Source organism: Magallana gigas, chromosome 5 (assembly GCF_963853765.1).
Source record: "Magallana gigas chromosome 5, xbMagGiga1.1, whole genome shotgun sequence".
In the NCBI taxonomy this organism is placed as follows: domain Eukaryota; kingdom Metazoa; phylum Mollusca; class Bivalvia; order Ostreida; family Ostreidae; genus Magallana; species Magallana gigas.
The window spans coordinates 40,354,211-40,372,938 of NC_088857.1; the positions used below are offsets into that span (position 1 = coordinate 40,354,211).

An 18,728-nucleotide genomic window follows, 5' to 3' on the forward strand; every position below is an offset into this window, starting at 1 on the left:
GCATGATTTTACATCCATCACAAATTATGGAATACCATACCAAACTCATCTTCTTCAAACAACTGTATAGCAGGAATTTGAAATCAAATTATCTTTATCAATTTAATATGGATTCAGTTAACAATTTTACAGAGAAAAAAGGTGTAACAGAAAAAAATCAAAGAAGAGAGAGAGAGAGAGAGAGAGAGAGAGAGAGAGAGAGAGAGAGAGAATAGAGAAAAGTTTTACTTAGGGATAGTATCATAGTAGGAATATTAATGGGTGCGGTTTATGAAATGCTTTCAAAAGACATCGGATACAGAAAGATCTCTTCAAGATAGATACCTCCTTTACTGAATGAGAAACAGAAGGCTAACAGTGTTTCAAGTGCGAAAAAAAACTACTGTATACAGGGAAATATTCGCCTCAGTTTTATTTTCGCCCATTTCGCCCTCATTGTCAGCGAGCAAATATAAGACTGGGCGAATTGCAATGTCCCAAATTATCCCTTTAATACGTACGCAACCGTGTCTGGGCGAAAGTCGGTGCGAAGCCGTTTGCAATCGTAAAAGGTCGAAAATAACGTGTGGTGAAAATATCCCTGTGTACAGTATTAAAAAAGAGGACAAATCGACTATTTTCAGACAAGAATGTTGTAGATGAAACGTAGGTGCTCATTTTTTGCCGCTAAGAAAGTTTAATAATAAAGTATGGAGGATAAACATGGAAATAATCCAGTTATTGCAAAACGCTGTTAGGGCACAAAAAGATTCCCTTTGCTATTTTTTATAAGGAGGATGTTGTGTTGCGATTTCCTATTCCCAAAAAGAAGAGTGTTACTTGAAAGATGTAAAAGTGTAAAGTTTTGCACAAACATAAACAACGATAAAAAATCAAACGCCAAGAAACTGGTATCAAGGGTCTTTTATTGTTGCACCATAGTGCCCCAGCACACAGGTCAAAATTAGTCAGAGATTTTCTCAGTGTAGAGGGGGTCATTGTAATCCGCCATCCTGCTTACCCTCCAGAACCCCCCCCCCCCCTACCCCGGTGACTTTTTTCTCTCCCCAAAACTAATACTGGGAGAGGAATATAGAAAAGAATTTCACGCGTGGATTTATAAAGGTATGCAAATAATTTTATGTCCTTATATTTTATATTGCAATAATAACACTAAATACTCTCTGAATGGCCCTTAGTTATTTCGCATTTACGACCAGAAGTTCTTATGATAATACTGGTACTGATTTTTAAAAGACATTTCAATAAATAAATGCTTAAAACAACCTCACATGATTTATGGTCTATAACACTCAATGAACTTGATTAAAAGAAACCGGAAAAGAAACATGTAAAAACAATAATGATTTTGAAAAAGTATTTTATTTAAAAAAACACGTTTTTCAATGTCTGTAAGTATCTCGTTCTGTTATAATGAACGGCAGTAATGGCACATTCAATGATCTTCTTCACGCAACAAGAATCCGTCGTGGATGTCTCGAAAAAACCGTCCGCATTTATCTCCTCTGCTAGTTCTTCCCCTTCCTCCTTTGACACAACCCGGGTACATCTTCTGACGTAACCTTCGCTTTTTAGATCTTTGTGGGTCGCAACCAGGAAAATGGGAACTTTTTTCTTTACAGTCCTTCTGATTTCTGGTATCCACAAAAGACTAATCCGCTCGTACGAGAGCCTGTCGATGGCACTAAAGCAAAGGATGATGACGTCACTCTTAGCGTAAGAGAGCATCCGCAATCTCGAATATTCTTGCTTGAAAATTAAATAACAATTAGAGTTAGGATTGACTGGTCTGATGTGTTAAAATTAACAATAAAATGACAGGCTCTTTAATTATCTGCATTACATTATTTTCCTGTAGTGACAATTGCATGTGCTAATAGAAAAACGATAATTATGATAGATGTACCTACGATAACTACTTAGTATGTCATTTTATGAAGATAATTTTTTGTGTCGTAATTCATACTTCATTCTTTGTTTCCTCTTGAGTTGTTGCTTTACCTATTTATTCTATTCTTCTCACATTTCAACTACTGTGTATAATTAAATTTATGTGTCATTTTCTGCAAGATTACACATAAGGCGACAACATTAATGAAAAATACTGACATTTTTAAAAACCTGACTTTTTATTCTAACTTTGTTACAATTAACAATCTAATCCTAACAGTATAAAACAGCATCAATGGAGCCTACCTGTCCGGCAGTGTCCACAAACTTCACCTTGATTTGTTTCTTCCCCACAGTCAGAGAATCTTACAAAACGAAACGTACCAATAACAAGAATTATAAAGAATCAAGTTGCAAAACATTTTATTATAATTAAGCAATGATATGATACATGTAGAGGGAATAATAAATGTACACTAAGTAATATATAAACCGGTTGGTTTTTTTATTTACTAGATCTTTCTCGTAAGTCTTTTATTTCATGTTACTATAATCGCCATCCTCTCCAAAATTGTAATGAAAATGTATAAAAGATATTATTAAAATACATTTCATATAATTAAGGAATAATGGATTATTCTTTGAGAATTAAAAGGTGGTCAAATACGATCTGATGTGATCAAAACCAATAAAGCTCGAATTGCATTAAGATAGGGTTGATTACGCTTGACCGTATTTGACCACCTCTTAATACTCAAAGAATTATTATTACTTATTTATATTTTACAAAATCGATTTGTAGGGTTATCACGGTCAAAGACGCTGGAAAATATAAATATGAACAAATAAAGGCAACCACAATTTTTTAACAAAATTGAGACCTTTTTACCTTTGATTGTTGAAAACACAGTTGGGGCATACGTATCAATTAACGTCTTCCCTAGGTAACATCGTAGAAGATTGGATTTTCCCACCATTGCATCACCAACCAGACTACAAGTTATACGTTTTCTCATGATTCAATAAGTACCAATAAAATCTTCAAATTGAAACTTGTGTTTCGTTTAACCATATTAATAATGTATCAGAGCTGTTGTCGTGGTTACTACGTCTGCAAAACGACGCGTGATTAGAACGTCCTTTCGTCCCATTGGTTACATTCGTGTCTTTAGTTTTAACCAATGTAACTCTATTTTTCATTAACACATTGTATACAGGCCGCAATTACAAAGACTATTGAAGACTTTATGGGGTTGAAAGTACCTTAAGTAATGCCGCCCCCACCTCCACCCCGAATAACTTAAATGAGGTTTGCTGTAATCTCAACTATATAATTCAACGTTGTGGGGTTAATCTAAAGCACAAGAGGGATGCACCTAGTTTCGAATAATGTCGTCCTTATAATAAAAGCTTTTGTTGAACTCAGTCATTTTCTCACAATTTCTCTGGACAGGTAGTGTTTATCAATTCAGAGTTGACAAATGGATTATGGATATAGTTTTAAAAAAAACCCTGTTTGCATGCTGTCACATTTACAACTCTTCATTTGGGTTTCTTTTTTTGGTTTTTTTTGGAGGGGAGGGTGTTATATCACAGTATCTACAATTTATTCTTACCCAAATTATACTTAGTAAGTGGTTAACCACGCTTTTACAAGTACTGTTACATGTATTGGTCTACTATTTACGCGTACAGTATTAAGAATCTATTTAAGGTGAAACAAAGTTGTTTATACTGGCAATAGTTAATTACATTTATCGCTATATACGGTAAATGCCATTTATCGAAGAAGAATAAATCAAGCGGCATAACTCTAATAATTTTAGTAACCAATATTTTATCCAAGCGCGGTAACTCTAAATCAATAGGCCCGGGTACTTAAATGTCAATAATGTAATGACGTCATTATTGCGCGTGAAATTATCGATCCGTTAGACGCTGCCGATATCAAACAGACGACGGACGTAGATTGACAGAGAAGTAATTCTAAAGTACAAGTTTGTTTGTTGTAAGGATTTTGGTATGTACCGTTAACCAGTTTATAGATTTGATGAGGCGTTGGAAGCGATTTGGGCGTTTCCTTCACCCCACAAATGGGGATAATGTGTGAAATTGTACTTTAAAAAATATTTTGTCTATAAGTCTTCGACTTCAAAAAGTTATATTGAAAAATTATTTATGTGCAAATACAAATTTTTTAAATATATACCAATTTAGCTTTCTTGTTCTACATAACATATTATAAAAATAGTATAATCCATAGGTCAGAATAAAAAAAAACCCAAAACAAAACAAATAAAAAAAAATTAACATAGAATATGAATAATATATAAATCATTAACGGTGTGGTGTATTAATGCAATAACCACTTCGTTTTGGTAATGATGTATATAGATGTATATAATTATATAAATATATATATATTTTTAAAAAATTTAATAATTTAAATTGGTATTATGAAAAATGAAAATTTAGGTAATATTTATATAAATAAAACAATTGTGAGAAATGTTCTATTATTTTCTTTTTTTAGTGCTCAAACTGCATTGTTTTCCATAATTTTTCTTGGTTTTTATTCCATATTTGGGCGATTATTCAAATTAGGTCACAGCTAAAAATAGAACGACACCAGCAAGAATTCAAAATTTGGACATTTATGGGATAATCTTTCAGTTTTAAACACTTTTTAAAATATCTAAGATGTACGCTTGTGGACAATTTTTGTAATATTGCATGACTTTCTCTGAGACACTCACTTTAAAGATTGAATAATTTATATGCGTAAAATTAACATAATTATTGGCAAACGTTTTTAGTATGATGTTACGGTCAAAAAGGAAGTCAAAATCCCCATATGCCAGGCCAGCACGTGCACCGGCCGCCGCCAGAAAAACAACCGCCGCAACAGTGTCAGTCAGAAATAGCGACCGCCATACACTTGATGATGCTAACCCCCAGGCAGTAGCAAACGCAATTGAATCATTGAATTTAGAGACCCATTCTGATGGCAGTGGTCCAGCGTTACATCAACCACTCATACTTGGACCTCGACCTTCATCGTCAATGGCAGCCCATTCATCAGGTACAATAAATACAATACAAATAACGGCATGCAAATGTTCAACACGCCAAATTCATTATGTAGCATAACAGATGCATTGGGTACCCATGTACCTCAGATCATTAGACAATCTATTTACAACAATGAATTTGTTCACATGCATAAAATGTTACCCCTCAAACCTCACAACGAATCCCAACAACAATTAGCTTTTGTCAATGGTGAATTGATTGTCCAGCCAAAACACAAAGAAATTAAAATAACTTCTGTTGAAACTTGGACAAATGCATTTCTCGTGTTCAGCAGCATTTATCTGACCAAGTTCCCTGAACACACCCAAGATATCCTCAAATATATGAACACCATTCGCACCGCTGCCCAACGTTCGCGTAATTTCAACTGGTTAAATTATGACATACAGTTCCGATTAAAACGCTTTCGAAATCACACGGTAGATTGGGGTATTATCGATGCTGAGCTTTGGCTTCTTTACGTAGCGCAAGGTTCCTTCCTCACAAGCCCGCAAATGTCAAATTTTTCGAATAAATCGGCCAAATGCTTTGAATTTCATATACAAAGGTTATACTTATACTATAAAGCTAATACTTATATATGTCAAAACCTTATGGGATCATTTGATATAATTTGTAAAGAACTTCGGGTCCCGCTGTCAGAGGAAAAAACAGAAGGCCCCTCTACTTACATTACATTTCTTGGTCTATGTATCAATACTATTAACCAAACCATATTTATTCCAAAGGACAAGGTGGACACCCTTAAATCAATGATACATAATGTATATACGCGACGGAAAGTTACACTAAAAGTAATGCAATAATTAGTGGGGTCACTAGCATTTGTTACGAAGGCAATACCTGCAGGTTGGGCGTTTTGTAGACGATTTTACGACAGTATTTCGCAGGGATACAAAAAACATCACTACATTACAATATCTAAAGCTCTACGAGACCATATGGGGGTCTGGTTAAAATTCCTTTCCGAATTTAATGGTACCACATTATTTCCCGATATGCACTGGTCAAATGGGGACACATTGCACATATCCTCTGACAGCTCTGGCTCTTTTGGGTGCTGGGTAATTTTCGGTTCATATTCATGATTGGGCCTATCTTCAAAGGCCATTAGACTGGTCATCCGAAGATCGTAGAGACTTGACCTACCTGGAGTTAGTGCCAGTAGCGCTGGCAATTCAAATTTGGGGTAGCAAATTGCAGTCTAAGAAAATTATAATGCACATTGATAACATCGCGGTAGTTCAGATAATTAATAAAAAAACATCAAAGTCATCAAGAGTTATGTCCCTTCTTAGACCTCTATTGCTTCAGCTCCTCAAGTTCAACATTCAAATTAGATGTGTGCACATACCAGGTCCTTCAAATACTATAGCTGATGCTATATCTCGTTTTCAGTGGCAAAAGTTCAGAAATCTGGCCCCATATGCGGATTACTATCCATGCCAAATTCCATCGGAATTTTGGAACCATATGAAAAGGAAGTAGAAAAACTACTGGACGCATCAGTTGTTCCAAACACTCGAACTGTTTATCAGAAGGGCATTGACTTATTCATGCAATTTAGAGGGCTGTATAACCTCCAAGACATTTGGCCTCCATCTGTTGACCAAATTATCAACTTTATAGCATTTTTATCATCTAAAAGCATATCATATTCAACTGCCAAAACTTACTTAGCGGGCATTAGTTTTAGCTTGAAGTTAAGCAATCTTCCTGATCCATGTCAATTTTTTATTGTAAAACACTACTACTCGGTTTTAAGCAACTCAAACATAAAAAAGACATTAGAAGTCCAATAACTTTCCCACTGTTAAAAAAAATCGTAGCTTCTTTACAACACGTTTGTAGTAATTATTACGAACAGATCCTTTTTCCACTGCGTATACACTTGCATACTTTGCCTTAATAAGGGTAGGTGAAATAACCAGTACGCGTGGGAATTCCTGCAATTCAGCACTGTCTTTGCACAACGTATCCATAACAACGTCATGCATCACCATTATATTAGGTAAAACTAAAACAGACCAAATAGGGAAGGGTATAACAATTCAAATTAACTCGACAAACGAAAATAAAATGCTTTTTGACAATCTGCGAGCATTTTTGAAACAACGTCCAACAAGCACCGATACAATCCAATTTTTTGCCATATTGATGATTCACCCTTAACTTACTATTAATATAACCAAGTTTTGAAAAAAACTCTGTCATTTGTGAGGCTTGACGTTACAACATTTAAGTCTCATTCATTTAGAATAGGCGCAGTCACATATTTATACATGCAAGGGGCGCCAGAGCAGGAAATTAAAGCTAAGGGTCGGTTGCATTCTAATGCTTTTCAATCCTATATACATGTATGTCCTTATACAGAAGTATTGTAATATCAAAGTCTTTACTAAAGATAAATAAGTTTACAGGCTCTTCACACATCTGGATAGTAGGATCTTCAATCATAAGGAGGTCCCAGGATTACTGCAATCAGTCAGCAATTGGTTCAAATTTGTCTTTGGAATCCTTAAATGTCACTGTGAATTTGGTCAGGAAGGGGCGGACTAAAATGGGAAGAACTTGAAGATCATATCTCACTTCTGCTTCAGGAGCATGGCACCCCACCTCGTGTATTGGTCATTCACTGCGGTGGTAACAGTATTGGGCTTGTGTCACTTAAAAAACTTCAATTACAAATGAAATCACTCATGGGTTCTTTACATCAAAAAATGTCAAACACTTTGCTGGTATGGTCAAACATACTTCCCCGAAAATATTGGCTGCACATGATATCAAGCATAGCAGAAGAGAAGGCCAGAATAAGAATAAATAGCTCCTTGGAGTCATTTGTTTGTAAAAAGCTCAACGGGGCACTAATACGTCATCCAGATATTGATATCAACCAGCCGAAGTTATTCCAAGATTATCTTCATTTATCGAAACTTGGTAATTTCATATTTACAAATACAATAAAAACTGCCCTCGTTAAGTTCCTGACAACAAAACAAAATGTCTACCCGTGCATTTAATTCGGCGGTATCTGTTTATGGTTGTACAAAACTTTGTTTAAAATGAACAAACCTACTGCCCCCTATCAACCCGTTTCAACTTCTCTATCCATTCCCTATTAATATCGCAACTCCCAGTTGCATGCACGTGTATTGGAGACATTGTGCATCCCCATAATGTGTTGGTTTGCTAATTCAAAACCTTATTGCTATTCGTCATGATTGAAAAAGACTTGAAGTGTCGTTGTTACTTATCTTGAAGTATTGAATTGAATTGATTTGTTTATATTGTTTATTGCGTTGCATTAAAAGGCAGGATGTCTTGTTCGCCGAATCGCCGCCTTTTGATGGGCGGATGGATTGCGGTACCCGTGTCTCGCGTCCCGCAATCCACTTGGCAGAATTTTGCAACAAGCCATCGCTGGCAACTTCTGTTCACCGTCCAGGGTTGCCAGCAATACATGGCTCCTTGTTATCATCATATATAATGACTAAATTACAGCGCCAAATGCCAGATTGAGGATCGGCGCTTATCCATTGTAATTTTATAAAACTTATGAATCATATGTACATGTTGAAATTTTTAAATCATAATAAAGCTATGACAGATACCGCCAACACTGTAGTCGTTTATTCTTTCAAGATAATCATAAAAGGTGATGATTAATCTTACCATGGTTTCTTAATCGGCAAGTATGACTGTATGTAGTAGATTTTGCTTCGTCATCTACATTTCTTGTGAAACAAGGCGGGGGGGGGGGGGGGGGGGGGCAATACGCATATGCCTTCACGATCTATATCACATAGGCGTCGGAAGCTTATTGAATTCGAAAGTGGGGGGGGGGGGTGAACAAAAGTAAGAATGATTCTACTGTCAGGTTATTTTTTTTCTGGATTAATACACTTACTCGGGAAATGTGCTATTTTAATGATTCATTCATTCACTTATTCATTCATTATGATTATGTCTATCTTTGCCAAAAAAAGTAAAGGGCTGACCCCCCCCCCCCCCCCCCCCCAGCCCTGGTCCCGACGCCTATCGTACAGTCAAATTTAAATCATAGATTGGACAGGGGTATAATTGGTTCATGTACGTGTATTATGTCAATACTCCAGACCAGTCATTGTATTTTATCAAATGTGGATAATTTTTGTTTATCTCACATATTATATAATCTATATACAGGTTCTTTTCTCACTTGAATTCATACTTTACGATATGCGTTTATGAATTTAAAATTTTACAAATTAAGTGGCTTTTAATTTTGGTGTAGTTTTGTGTACATCTTTCGTCTTCAGTATACTATTTCAAACGCAATGAATATCTTTATCTATACATGAGAAAAATGTAATTCTTTTTTCATGAATCATTCCTCCCTCCCAATGAAAATTTTACCACTCTCTATGTGGTCTCTAGGTGGACCGTCGTTTGCCCTCACGACACCTGGGCATGGGCATTGCTTTACAAAAGAACCTCAACTAAATAAGAAAAGTACATGGCTTTTTTCTTCTACATTTTAGACAGATAAATACGCGGTATCGTTATTACAATTAACGGTATAATACAACCAAAAACAACATCGCAGACACCTCTCTTTTTGAAAATTGAAATCAAATAAAACGGTGGACCGAATATTGATATAGGACAACCTTTAAATAAAATTAGTTCGAATTGATTGATAACAAAAAGTCCTTTAATTGATCGGAACACCGGGTTTCCGTCCTGATCAAGTTAATAAGGACTCGTCTATTCGATTCGAACCATGCACCGGCCTTTGATATCGCTCAGTGTGCGTCACTTATGATCAGATATCCTAACCAATGGCAATGTTTAACTTTTGTTTTGCTGTTCTTTATTAAAATTTAGATTAATCAAAATTTGTATATGACTTTGATTCAAAAGAATCTTAATCTTTGGAGAGGACATTGCTGCTGATAGATCAGCCAATCACTATTCATGTCAGTATAAAGGACAAAAAACTTACGGTTTAATGGCTAATTCAGATATTTTCTTTTGAAAACCTACATAATACTTTCATGTATGATTAGATAGTTTTCCGTTCTGCGGATGTTAACCCAAAGTGCCCAATATCTATGTTCTCGGAAATATCTAATCTCCCAAAGGAATGTCATGGAGCAGGATGAATTGGTGTTTTTTTTCCCTTCGGATGCAGCTTTATAAAATAATTAAGAAATTAAAAATCATGCAAGCTGAAGATGAATGAATCAATGATACTAGTGAAATTCAAGAGCACAAAAAAGTTCTATGAAACCCAGCATTTGGACACTTTGCGAAAGTCTATCGACAAAGTATATTTTCCTGTAGAGCATTGGATTACGTGTTTATATTGCGGGGACTGGGGTGTTCTGAAAAAATAATTCCAACACGTAAGGATTTTTAATATATTTTTTTCAAAAACTGATTGCCTGAATTTATTTTTTTTTAAAATCTGTGATTAATAACGTAATCAAATTAATTTTTTGAGATGAAGAGGAGGTAGTTTTTTTTTCAAAAGGAATTTTTTTTCTCGAGAGTTCATATAAGAATAACTTTTACAAGCTACAAGTTGTCCTACCATGCAATTGTTCTTACTTTGAACTTTATTTCTCCGAATTAATCAACAAAAGTTTTGATTCCTTAATAATCATTTATAGTGTTATCAATAATATTATAAATATTTATCATATAATCAATAATAGAAAATTCAGATAGAGAGTCCTAGCGCTGAAACAAAAACACGAATTTTTAATTGTAATTTCGCTTTTGTAAACTAGGCCCAGTCAAAAAGTTGAAATTTGTGAAGAAATCCGTGCTTTTTGGATAAAATATTGCATTCAGCCCTATCACATACTTCATGCATATTTTAAAACCTTTACAAATACAAAGATTTAACACCGTATCACATGTTGATTCACATAATTTAATGATTCAATAATTGTATAATTAATGAAAGATCATAGCTTGGACCAAAAATATCACCATAAGTTGTCCTTAATGGACATTGGCTCTTATGTCCAGTAATAGATAAATAGATATATAGATAAATACCTATACATCGAGGGCGGTTTAAACATAGCTTAGTACTCTGGCGACAGGACTTGATATATCTTTATCATCTTTGTCTCAAGAAAACGTTGGCACACAAGATGGCCGCTACGGTCATTCTTCGTTTTACACACATGGCCTCAATACACCTGACTGATTACACCAAGTACGTATGGAAGAAAAAGAATACATCAATTCACACATAACAATCGTTGATCCTCTTTGTTGTAAAAGAATTTTGATTTAGATTTACGATGAATCAGTGAGGTAAGTTCATTTTTGTGTTGGTAAACAACATTTTTACAAAAGGCTCTCTAAAGTGGGTTTTTTTTTCACATTGTGATCCATATGAACGATTTAAGAACATTGAATAAGCTCATTTACGAAATTTGTTGAACAATTTTTTGGAGATCTCATCTGGGTTACAATAAATAAAAAATTGTAATTAAGCTTCATATAAATTTAAGATAAAAAAAAATAATGAAAAAAAAGTTTAAATCATGATTTTAAATCATTCAAGTTAAGAGTAGATTTGGTTGGTGTGGGGGTTAAAAATACTCTTACAATAGGTAACCAACTATTCACAATTATTGCATTAATTTTGTTAAAAAACATACCGGTGGTAAATGAATTATTTAAGTCAAAAACAAAACATTTTAAAGTTCTTTAAAATGAAATGATTTCAACAGATTTTCTAGAATCTATGGCCAATATATGGACTCAAACTTAACAAAGTATTTCGAAAATAAAGGCGTCGGAACTGGGGGGGGGGGGGGGGGGGGGGCTTAGCGCCCCCTTTTTTGCAAAGTTAGATATAACCAAAACCTTCATTTTTTTTTTTTTTTGCTTTTTGCTTGGCAAGAATTTCTTATAAGTCTAGCCCCCCTCCTTTCAATTTGCTTCTGAAGCCATAAAATATAAAATATTAATGTTTGTACCTTAGACTGAAAAAAAAACAAACAAAAAACCACAAATATAAATTTATTGTATTAAAAAAATCACTTGCTCAACCAAATATAACTGATAAAAAACCCACCAATTAAAAATATACAACACCACGGTCATTCAGTGCATTTCTGGTTTTTAAAATTATCATTATACTACGCTTTCGCGTAAGTAGAAATAGAGTAACCACTAAAAATAATTTTGGATTGATTAAAGACCCTCTTTACACTGTTCACTGAAGAGATCTACTCCAACTCTTAAGTTTGCTTGGGTGCAATCGGGATGATCTTCCCTGTAAGTTATATCTTCCTTAACATAAGCATAAATGATTTATAATAATTGTTAATATTTTGTAGTTGAACATTTTGCTCATACCGAGTTGAAAATGAATATAAAATAAACCTAGTATGTTTATATTTATGTGATTTAATCCTCTCAGTTCACTTCTTAAATTTACAGAGGGTCCAGAACTAAAGATGTTTAAGTTTGTGACGTACTTTCTATCGAATTAGAAAAAATAAAATCATGTATAATTATATTTATTTTTCTTTCTCAATATTGTTACCCAAAAGCATAGTGCAATGGGTTCGAACGTTAACTGAGAAATTCTAAAATGTGAAAATTCCAAACCGGTAGAAGTATTCTGATTATGATATATTTCTATCCACAATAATATCGACAGGTGTCTCATACCACCTTAAATGTTAGTCACATGTTTTAAAATAATCGATGGTACTTTGATACTCCTAAAGCTGAGTTTGGGATATCAATACATGTACTCTGAATGTATTTCCTTGTGAGAGTTTTAGGATCTTGTCACGTGCTTTTAAATTAGGGAGAATAGAATAGAGTGTACTGATGCAGATGTGTGTACATACAATTTTTTCATCAAATACTTCTGACAACATAACTTACCTATATACCTTTCAATTTTTCTATTCAATTCCTTGTTAAATTTGGTCGGTTACTTATCGTGTCACCAATAGAAGAACTGAAATGTAGAAAAAAAGACCCCTCCCCTAATATTACTGGTCAACAAATTTGAAATATTTGAATTATTCAATTGCACTACACTTAAATGTAAAACCACAACGAACATGATTGAATTTCTTTGTTACAAGATAATCACATACTAGAATACTGTACAATTTCACCGATGTACCAACAGCGGCACCTCTTCCCTCTCTTACTCAGTAAGATCATGTGTATTTAATTGGCGTTTATAAATGCGATCGTAAAGAAAAAATAAGAAGGTCTCTATTTAAACTGTTTACGGTTTAACGAGTGAATTAGAAATCGAAATCTTTTCACTTTAGTGTCAATCTGTGTCAAACTTAAATACATATATTTTGTTCATTTAAATGAACTATCGATACAAGGTTTAGAGATTATAACCGGCCGTTCCTTCTAAGCTTCAACCTTTCCCATTTAGGAGAATCCTACTGTGGTCTCTTTGTATCTATTTCTGACAGGAGAGCTGGTTTGTGTGTAATGCTAATGTGTCCTTTCATTTATAGACAGTGTTGTGCGGACTCAAGTGAAAAAATGGTGAGTGATATATTTCTTAACATATTTCATTAAAAAACCTCTAAAACCCTGTACATTATCTACTCGAGGGTTTTCAATCCTATGTACAAAATATGCTTTTGTTTTTGAGCGAAGGAATTGTTCATGCTTCGAACGCAAACAAATGTTTGCTCCGTTATATGTCTATGTTTTGGCTTTTTGTTTTTTTTTTGTTGGGTTTTTTTTTCTGGTTTTTTTTTTGTGGTTTTTGGTTGAAAAGTGGGTGATATCGAAGACACTAAGAGTGTTAGGAGTATTCAGAAACACCGATTAAGGTCGAATGTTCATTAGAGCGATGGTCTATTTGATAAAAGATGGACCCCTGTGTTGATTTAAGAAGCCTCGACTATCAAGCACTCTCTCGACCATTGTATCGCATAACCTTTTGTACAGACGTAGATTAAAACAAACAATCTCTGAAACCGTGTTTCACTTTTCACAAAAAAGTTATCAGGGCTATGACTTGCAAAAACCTAAATAACAAATGAATTTTTTATGCATTTCAATTCATAATCAGTAAAAGGAAATATGCAAATCGTTCTTATTAACCGTAAACTATAAATGTAAATGCGGCAGTTGCAATTTCATTCTGACAGATTCATTAGCATTTAAAGAAACAGGTGGTAGAAAAAGGACATCCACTTTATGTTAACAAACATAAAACATTTTTTTTTTCAGTTTCAATTTTTTAACAACATGATTGGTTGCCCAACTGTTTCAACACAATCATATTAATCTAGAAAAACAAGGAAATATCTTCGCAACTTTTTTTGTCTGATACCAATCGTCATTTATTTATCTCAATTTTTGTTCGTGCAAAGTAAATATTACATACAGTATATTCAATCGACCTGTGATTTCAGATACCCTATAAGATACAAAATGCATGTTTTATTTATATTCGAAACAAAAGCCAGGAAATATCTTTGATTCTTCTTTTGTGCAATATTTATCGTCAATCCTTGAGATATAATTCGTTTTGTGCAAAGTAAATACATATCTGACCTGTAATTACATACTCTATAGAATGTTTTCTTTTCTAGTTGATGTATATAAGTAGTAGCTGTCCGGTTTTCATATTACACAGGCAATTTTACACGTAAGCAAGTGCCATCTTTAAAAAATGGATTCCTTTTTTTCAGTGAAACGAATAGACAAAGCAGGCAGGATGCACAATTTCAGTAAGGAGGTCCAGAGACTGAACGACGAAGCCGTGGAGACCCTCATTCCCGCCATTGTCTTCATCGTACTTCTCATGGTCATAGGCGTCATCGGAAACCCCATCGTGGTCTATTTCTATGGCTTCAAACTGAAGCCGACTCCATCGTACTTGTTCATAGTGGCTCTGGCGGTGTTCGATTTTCTTGTTTGCACTGTTTCCATGCCCCTGGAGCTCGTCGATCTGATTCGTTTTTATACTTTTGAAAGCACAGAGGCTTGCAAACTTTTACGATTTATCAACTATCTTATTGCTATATCTAGTGGATGCATTCTGATAGCAATTGCCGTCGATCGTTACAGAAAAATATGCAGGCCGTTCGAATCTCAGATCACCATGAAAATGGCCAAGATAATAATACCGTGCGTGTTATTCGGATCTGTGTGCATTTCCTGGCCTAGCTTTGTATTTTACTCCGTTGTGGAGGTTAACCTGACAGAAATTAGCGGAGCAGTAGGGCAGGACTGTACGACAATTCGGGACGAATCCTACAAGTTTTACATAACTCTATACAATGGCATTTTATTTCTTTGCTTTGTCACGGCCATCACATCGTTAACTGTCCTATACTGTCTTGTTGGGAGACAGATTTTTAACTTGAGAAGTTTTCGATTTTATGCGCAACGGAAAAAAGTGAAGTCGGCCAAGCGACCAAGAAGCAGCACAACGCAATGCACAGATGAAACAAGGGTAGCTGGATCCTTTTTGTCAAAATCAACAGACATTGGTGATTATGACGAAATAACCTTGCCGCCCAGTAGAGGGAGCAGTAGACCGACAACTGCAACCGGTATAGCTTTTATAACGAGTAAAGTGGCGCCCTCACCGGAAAGGTTCGAGATGGACGTTCCCAAAACCAACAACGGAAATCTTCGCATTTCCAAAAGTCTTCACAACGCTTTAAAAATGGACGAAGTGTCAGTTCCCACTAGATCGAATTCTGCGTTATCAGGAAGAACCCGGTATGATTTCGATGATAACGCAAGAAATGGATTGGCTCGAACAAACGAGCTGTTGAGACATATCCAAGTTCGCGAATCAACAAGAGTGTCATTTGCTGACGAAGATACGCCAAGGAGTATTGCAACAACAGTAGAAAGTGGAGCAACAAGAGATGCGCATGGCACCGCTAGTATAGATCAGAAAAAGTTACATGCTCAAAACGTTAACACAAAGAAGTACACAATCGTCATGCTTTCTATTACGGCTGCTTTCGTCATCAGTTTCTTGCCCTATTTAATTCTGATGACTTGGAGGACACTCTCAAAAGAGTATGAACCGAATCTCTTTTCCAAGTCGGAAATGGTAGCTTTTCAAATTTTCATTCGATCGTTTCTGATAAACAGTGCGGCTAACCCTCTAATATACGGCTTTCTTAATACTGAGTTCCGGAACTTTGTGATAGCATGTATTTGTTGCCGAAAGTATGTAGGACCACCAGGGTCCCGAGGAGAGACAAGTGGCCATTCTAGGTCCTCGTGATTTGCATAAAAACTTTTTTTTATAGATAGTACTTAAACAGTTTGAATATAGCAATTTTTTATTCGCTCAATATAGAAGTTTTATTGAGTTTGATACTTTTGTTGTCTTGTTAGTATTTAATTTAAAATAATTTGATGTAAATAGGTTATGAATGCACTTTTTTAGCTTGTGATAGCATATTTCTTTTACAAAATTGTCGATTTATTTAATCAATTAAATTGTTAAATGTTAATTTCATTATAGTTAAATAAAAATCGTTTAATTTTTTAATTTTAACTAAAAGAAAGCAAAAAAAAAAATTAAAACAAACAAAAAACATTTCCTTGTAGAGGCATCAATATTTATAAACATACGAACGAATTACAAAAGTGTCCATACTTTCGAAATTGATAACTGAGTTTTTGGTTTGTTGTTTTTTTTTTTCAAAAAGTCTGCTACGAATGCCTTGTATGTTGAGTATGCTAACGTTAAGAGGCGCCTACGCAAATAAAGGATTTACAAATAAATTTTAATTCTGAAGCGAGAGGTCTAATTTGTGGGATTAGGTACGCTCAAAGACCGGAATCCTGATTAATTCTTAACAAAACGAAAACCTGTGACAAAAGCTAGAGGATTTGTTTTCCTTTTTATAAGTTTAAAGGGAGAGTTTGGTTTTATGTATTGTAGTTTTTCGTTACTGGTCAAAGAATTCTTGTATTGTAATACATAGTTAGATATTTGTATATATAGGCATGCTAGATATGTGATATATTCATCGAATTCTTTATAAACTAAAGAAAAATTCAAAAAGTACCGGTTTTCTCTGTTTTTGAAATCATTGATTTGGAAAACGAGGGAGATTTGTCAATTACGAAAAAAGTGAAGATTAAAAAAATTTAAAAAGTTATTATGTTTATATAGAAAGGAATCCATTACTTAGCTTTTATATCAGTTTCTTTACATCTTTGCCTGAAAATCAAAATTAATTCTAAACAATGGATCAATGAATTTTTCAACATTTTTGTTGACATGAGTAATCAGTACCGCTTTAAAATTAACGAGAGCAAACTTCCATTCTGAACTTAAAATGTCGTTTTTATACTGTGTATTTTTTTTTGTCCCTGGAGTCTATTGGTAGAAAATGATTGATTGAATGGACTGTGTTCATTAACATTGTATGATAATTCATTTAAGTATTTTTACCCTTTCTATGTACTCCAAATTTGGAAAGAATAATGTCGTAGAGCAGTAAATAATAAAGCTGAATTTATACGCTATCAATGAAGGCCAAAAACAAAATCCTGTTAGAGATACAAGAGTTAACTCCCATTCCATCCGACACTTTCATATACTTGACTTGTACATGAAAAAAAAACTCAACATAAATAAGAAGCGTCTATTCTTGGTGATGACGACGTATGGTATTTCTTTTGTTGTGCATTAAAACCTTACTGTGTGCGATTCAGGTAGAGCAGACACTTCACAGTTTTCTAGACAGGGTTTTTTTTTTATAGCAGTGTGCAAGACGAGAAGATAATGAGATCTGAACGGAAGATACCGGTGTCTTGAAGAAACTATTCTACCAAAGTAACCCCTTGATCCATGTAGCTAACTATATATATATGAACTAAAGAAAGGCTTTTCCACTGAGAAAAGTTATTGTGTAAGTTAGACGACAGATTATATTATTATACTTTCATGTTTAATACTGAAATCTGATTGGTTTAGACGCAGTTGACAATCCGTTCTATAACCCTGGGGTTAACAACACACTTAGCAATGGATAACACAACGAATTGTTACATGCGCGTAAATTATGCGCGTACTGTTCGCCGTGGAATTCACGTCATTTATATATAAAAGCAGTAAAAAAAATCTCTAAAATTAAGACATTCAGTATAATAAAATAAATAGTGCCTGTTTGGGAGGATAACAGTTGAAATTGATATCCCTCGACAACCATTGTCAACCTCCGCTTCGCGTCGGTTGACAATGGTTTCCTCGGGGTGTCAATTTCAACTGCTACCCTCCCAAACAGGCACTATTTATATAATGTCATCCAATTTTTTCATATAATAATAAAGGGGAAAAATACCTTAATAATTTTACTTATCATTGAGCTTTGCTGCTACATGTAATTTTACTTAGTACGTTTTCCTGAATTCAAATTATTTAAATGAGTCCAAGTTCATTTACAGTGAAATACAACAAAAGATTGCGTTACAGGTCGTTTAATTTAAGAACCAAATTTGGTTTTTTTAGAATTAAAACAAAGTAAACAAGAAAAATCAATATCAATGAATAAATGACATGAAATTAATTTGAAAAGGTGTAGTTAAAAATTGCCATTACTGAGCGAAGTTGGTCTTGAGGGACCCCACCCGAGGACTCACTGGAGGAAAAGAAAAATGTTCGTAAATCTAATAACTAATAACAATCCGATGATACGAAAAAAAACTTTTTAAGGTGGATGACTATGGTTGTGTACTTATATATTAATTGAAGAATT

The 18,728-nt window shown here is 34.4% G+C and overlaps 2 protein-coding genes across 7 annotated transcripts; one reads left to right on the plus strand and one right to left on the minus strand.

Annotated features, from left to right (window-relative positions):
• Positions 1–1,208: 1,208 nt before the first annotated feature.
• LOC105322710 (uncharacterized) lies at positions 1,209–13,342 on the minus strand. Of its 2 annotated transcripts, XM_066085358.1 has the most exons (5): positions 13,107–13,342; positions 12,889–12,964; positions 2,780–2,883; positions 2,197–2,255; positions 1,219–1,749 (listed from the first exon to the last, which is right to left on the minus strand). In XM_066085358.1, the coding sequence occupies exons 3-5, from the start codon at positions 2,865–2,867 to the stop codon at positions 1,366–1,368; spliced, it is 531 nt and encodes a 176-aa protein (XP_065941430.1). In that variant the 5' UTR covers positions 2,868–2,883; positions 12,889–12,964; positions 13,107–13,342; the 3' UTR covers positions 1,219–1,365. The 2 variants fall into 2 exon arrangements, with proteins under 2 accessions (XP_011419864.2, XP_065941430.1); XM_011421562.4 differs by lacking the exons at positions 12,889–12,964; positions 13,107–13,342 and adding an exon at positions 11,032–11,103 and having other exon boundaries at positions 1,209–1,749.
• LOC105322711 (alpha-2Da adrenergic receptor) lies at positions 3,844–17,030 on the plus strand. Of its 5 annotated transcripts, XM_066085354.1 has the most exons (4): positions 3,844–3,910; positions 4,707–4,972; positions 13,491–13,521; positions 14,682–17,030. In XM_066085354.1, the coding sequence occupies exon 4, from the start codon at positions 14,708–14,710 to the stop codon at positions 16,238–16,240; it is 1,533 nt and encodes a 510-aa protein (XP_065941426.1). In that variant the 5' UTR covers positions 3,844–3,910; positions 4,707–4,972; positions 13,491–13,521; positions 14,682–14,707; the 3' UTR covers positions 16,241–17,030. The 5 variants fall into 5 exon arrangements, with proteins under 5 accessions (XP_065941426.1, XP_065941425.1, XP_065941428.1 ...); XM_066085353.1 differs by lacking the exon at positions 3,844–3,910 and having other exon boundaries at positions 4,382–4,972; XM_066085356.1 differs by lacking the exons at positions 3,844–3,910; positions 4,707–4,972 and adding an exon at positions 11,092–11,194.
• The last annotated feature ends 1,698 nt before the right edge of the window (positions 17,031–18,728 follow it).

What these genes read in the sequence shown, in the direction of transcription:
- LOC105322710 (XM_011421562.4), bottom strand. Translation starts at nt 11,057, where the DNA reads ATGTTTAAACCGCCCTCGATGTATAG. An exon ending in TGTGTTTTCAACAATCAAAG is followed by an intron (nt 2,256 to 2,779) that starts GTAAAAAGGTCT and finishes TCGTTTTGTAAG; the next exon opens with ATTCTCTGACTGTGGGGAAG. An exon ending in TTGTGGACACTGCCGGACAG is followed by an intron (nt 1,750 to 2,196) that starts GTAGGCTCCATT and finishes TTAATTTTCAAG; the next exon opens with CAAGAATATTCGAGATTGCG.
- LOC105322711 (XM_066085354.1), top strand. Translation starts at nt 14,708, where the DNA reads ATGCACAATTTCAGTAAGGAGGTCCAGAGACTGAACGACGAAGCCGTG.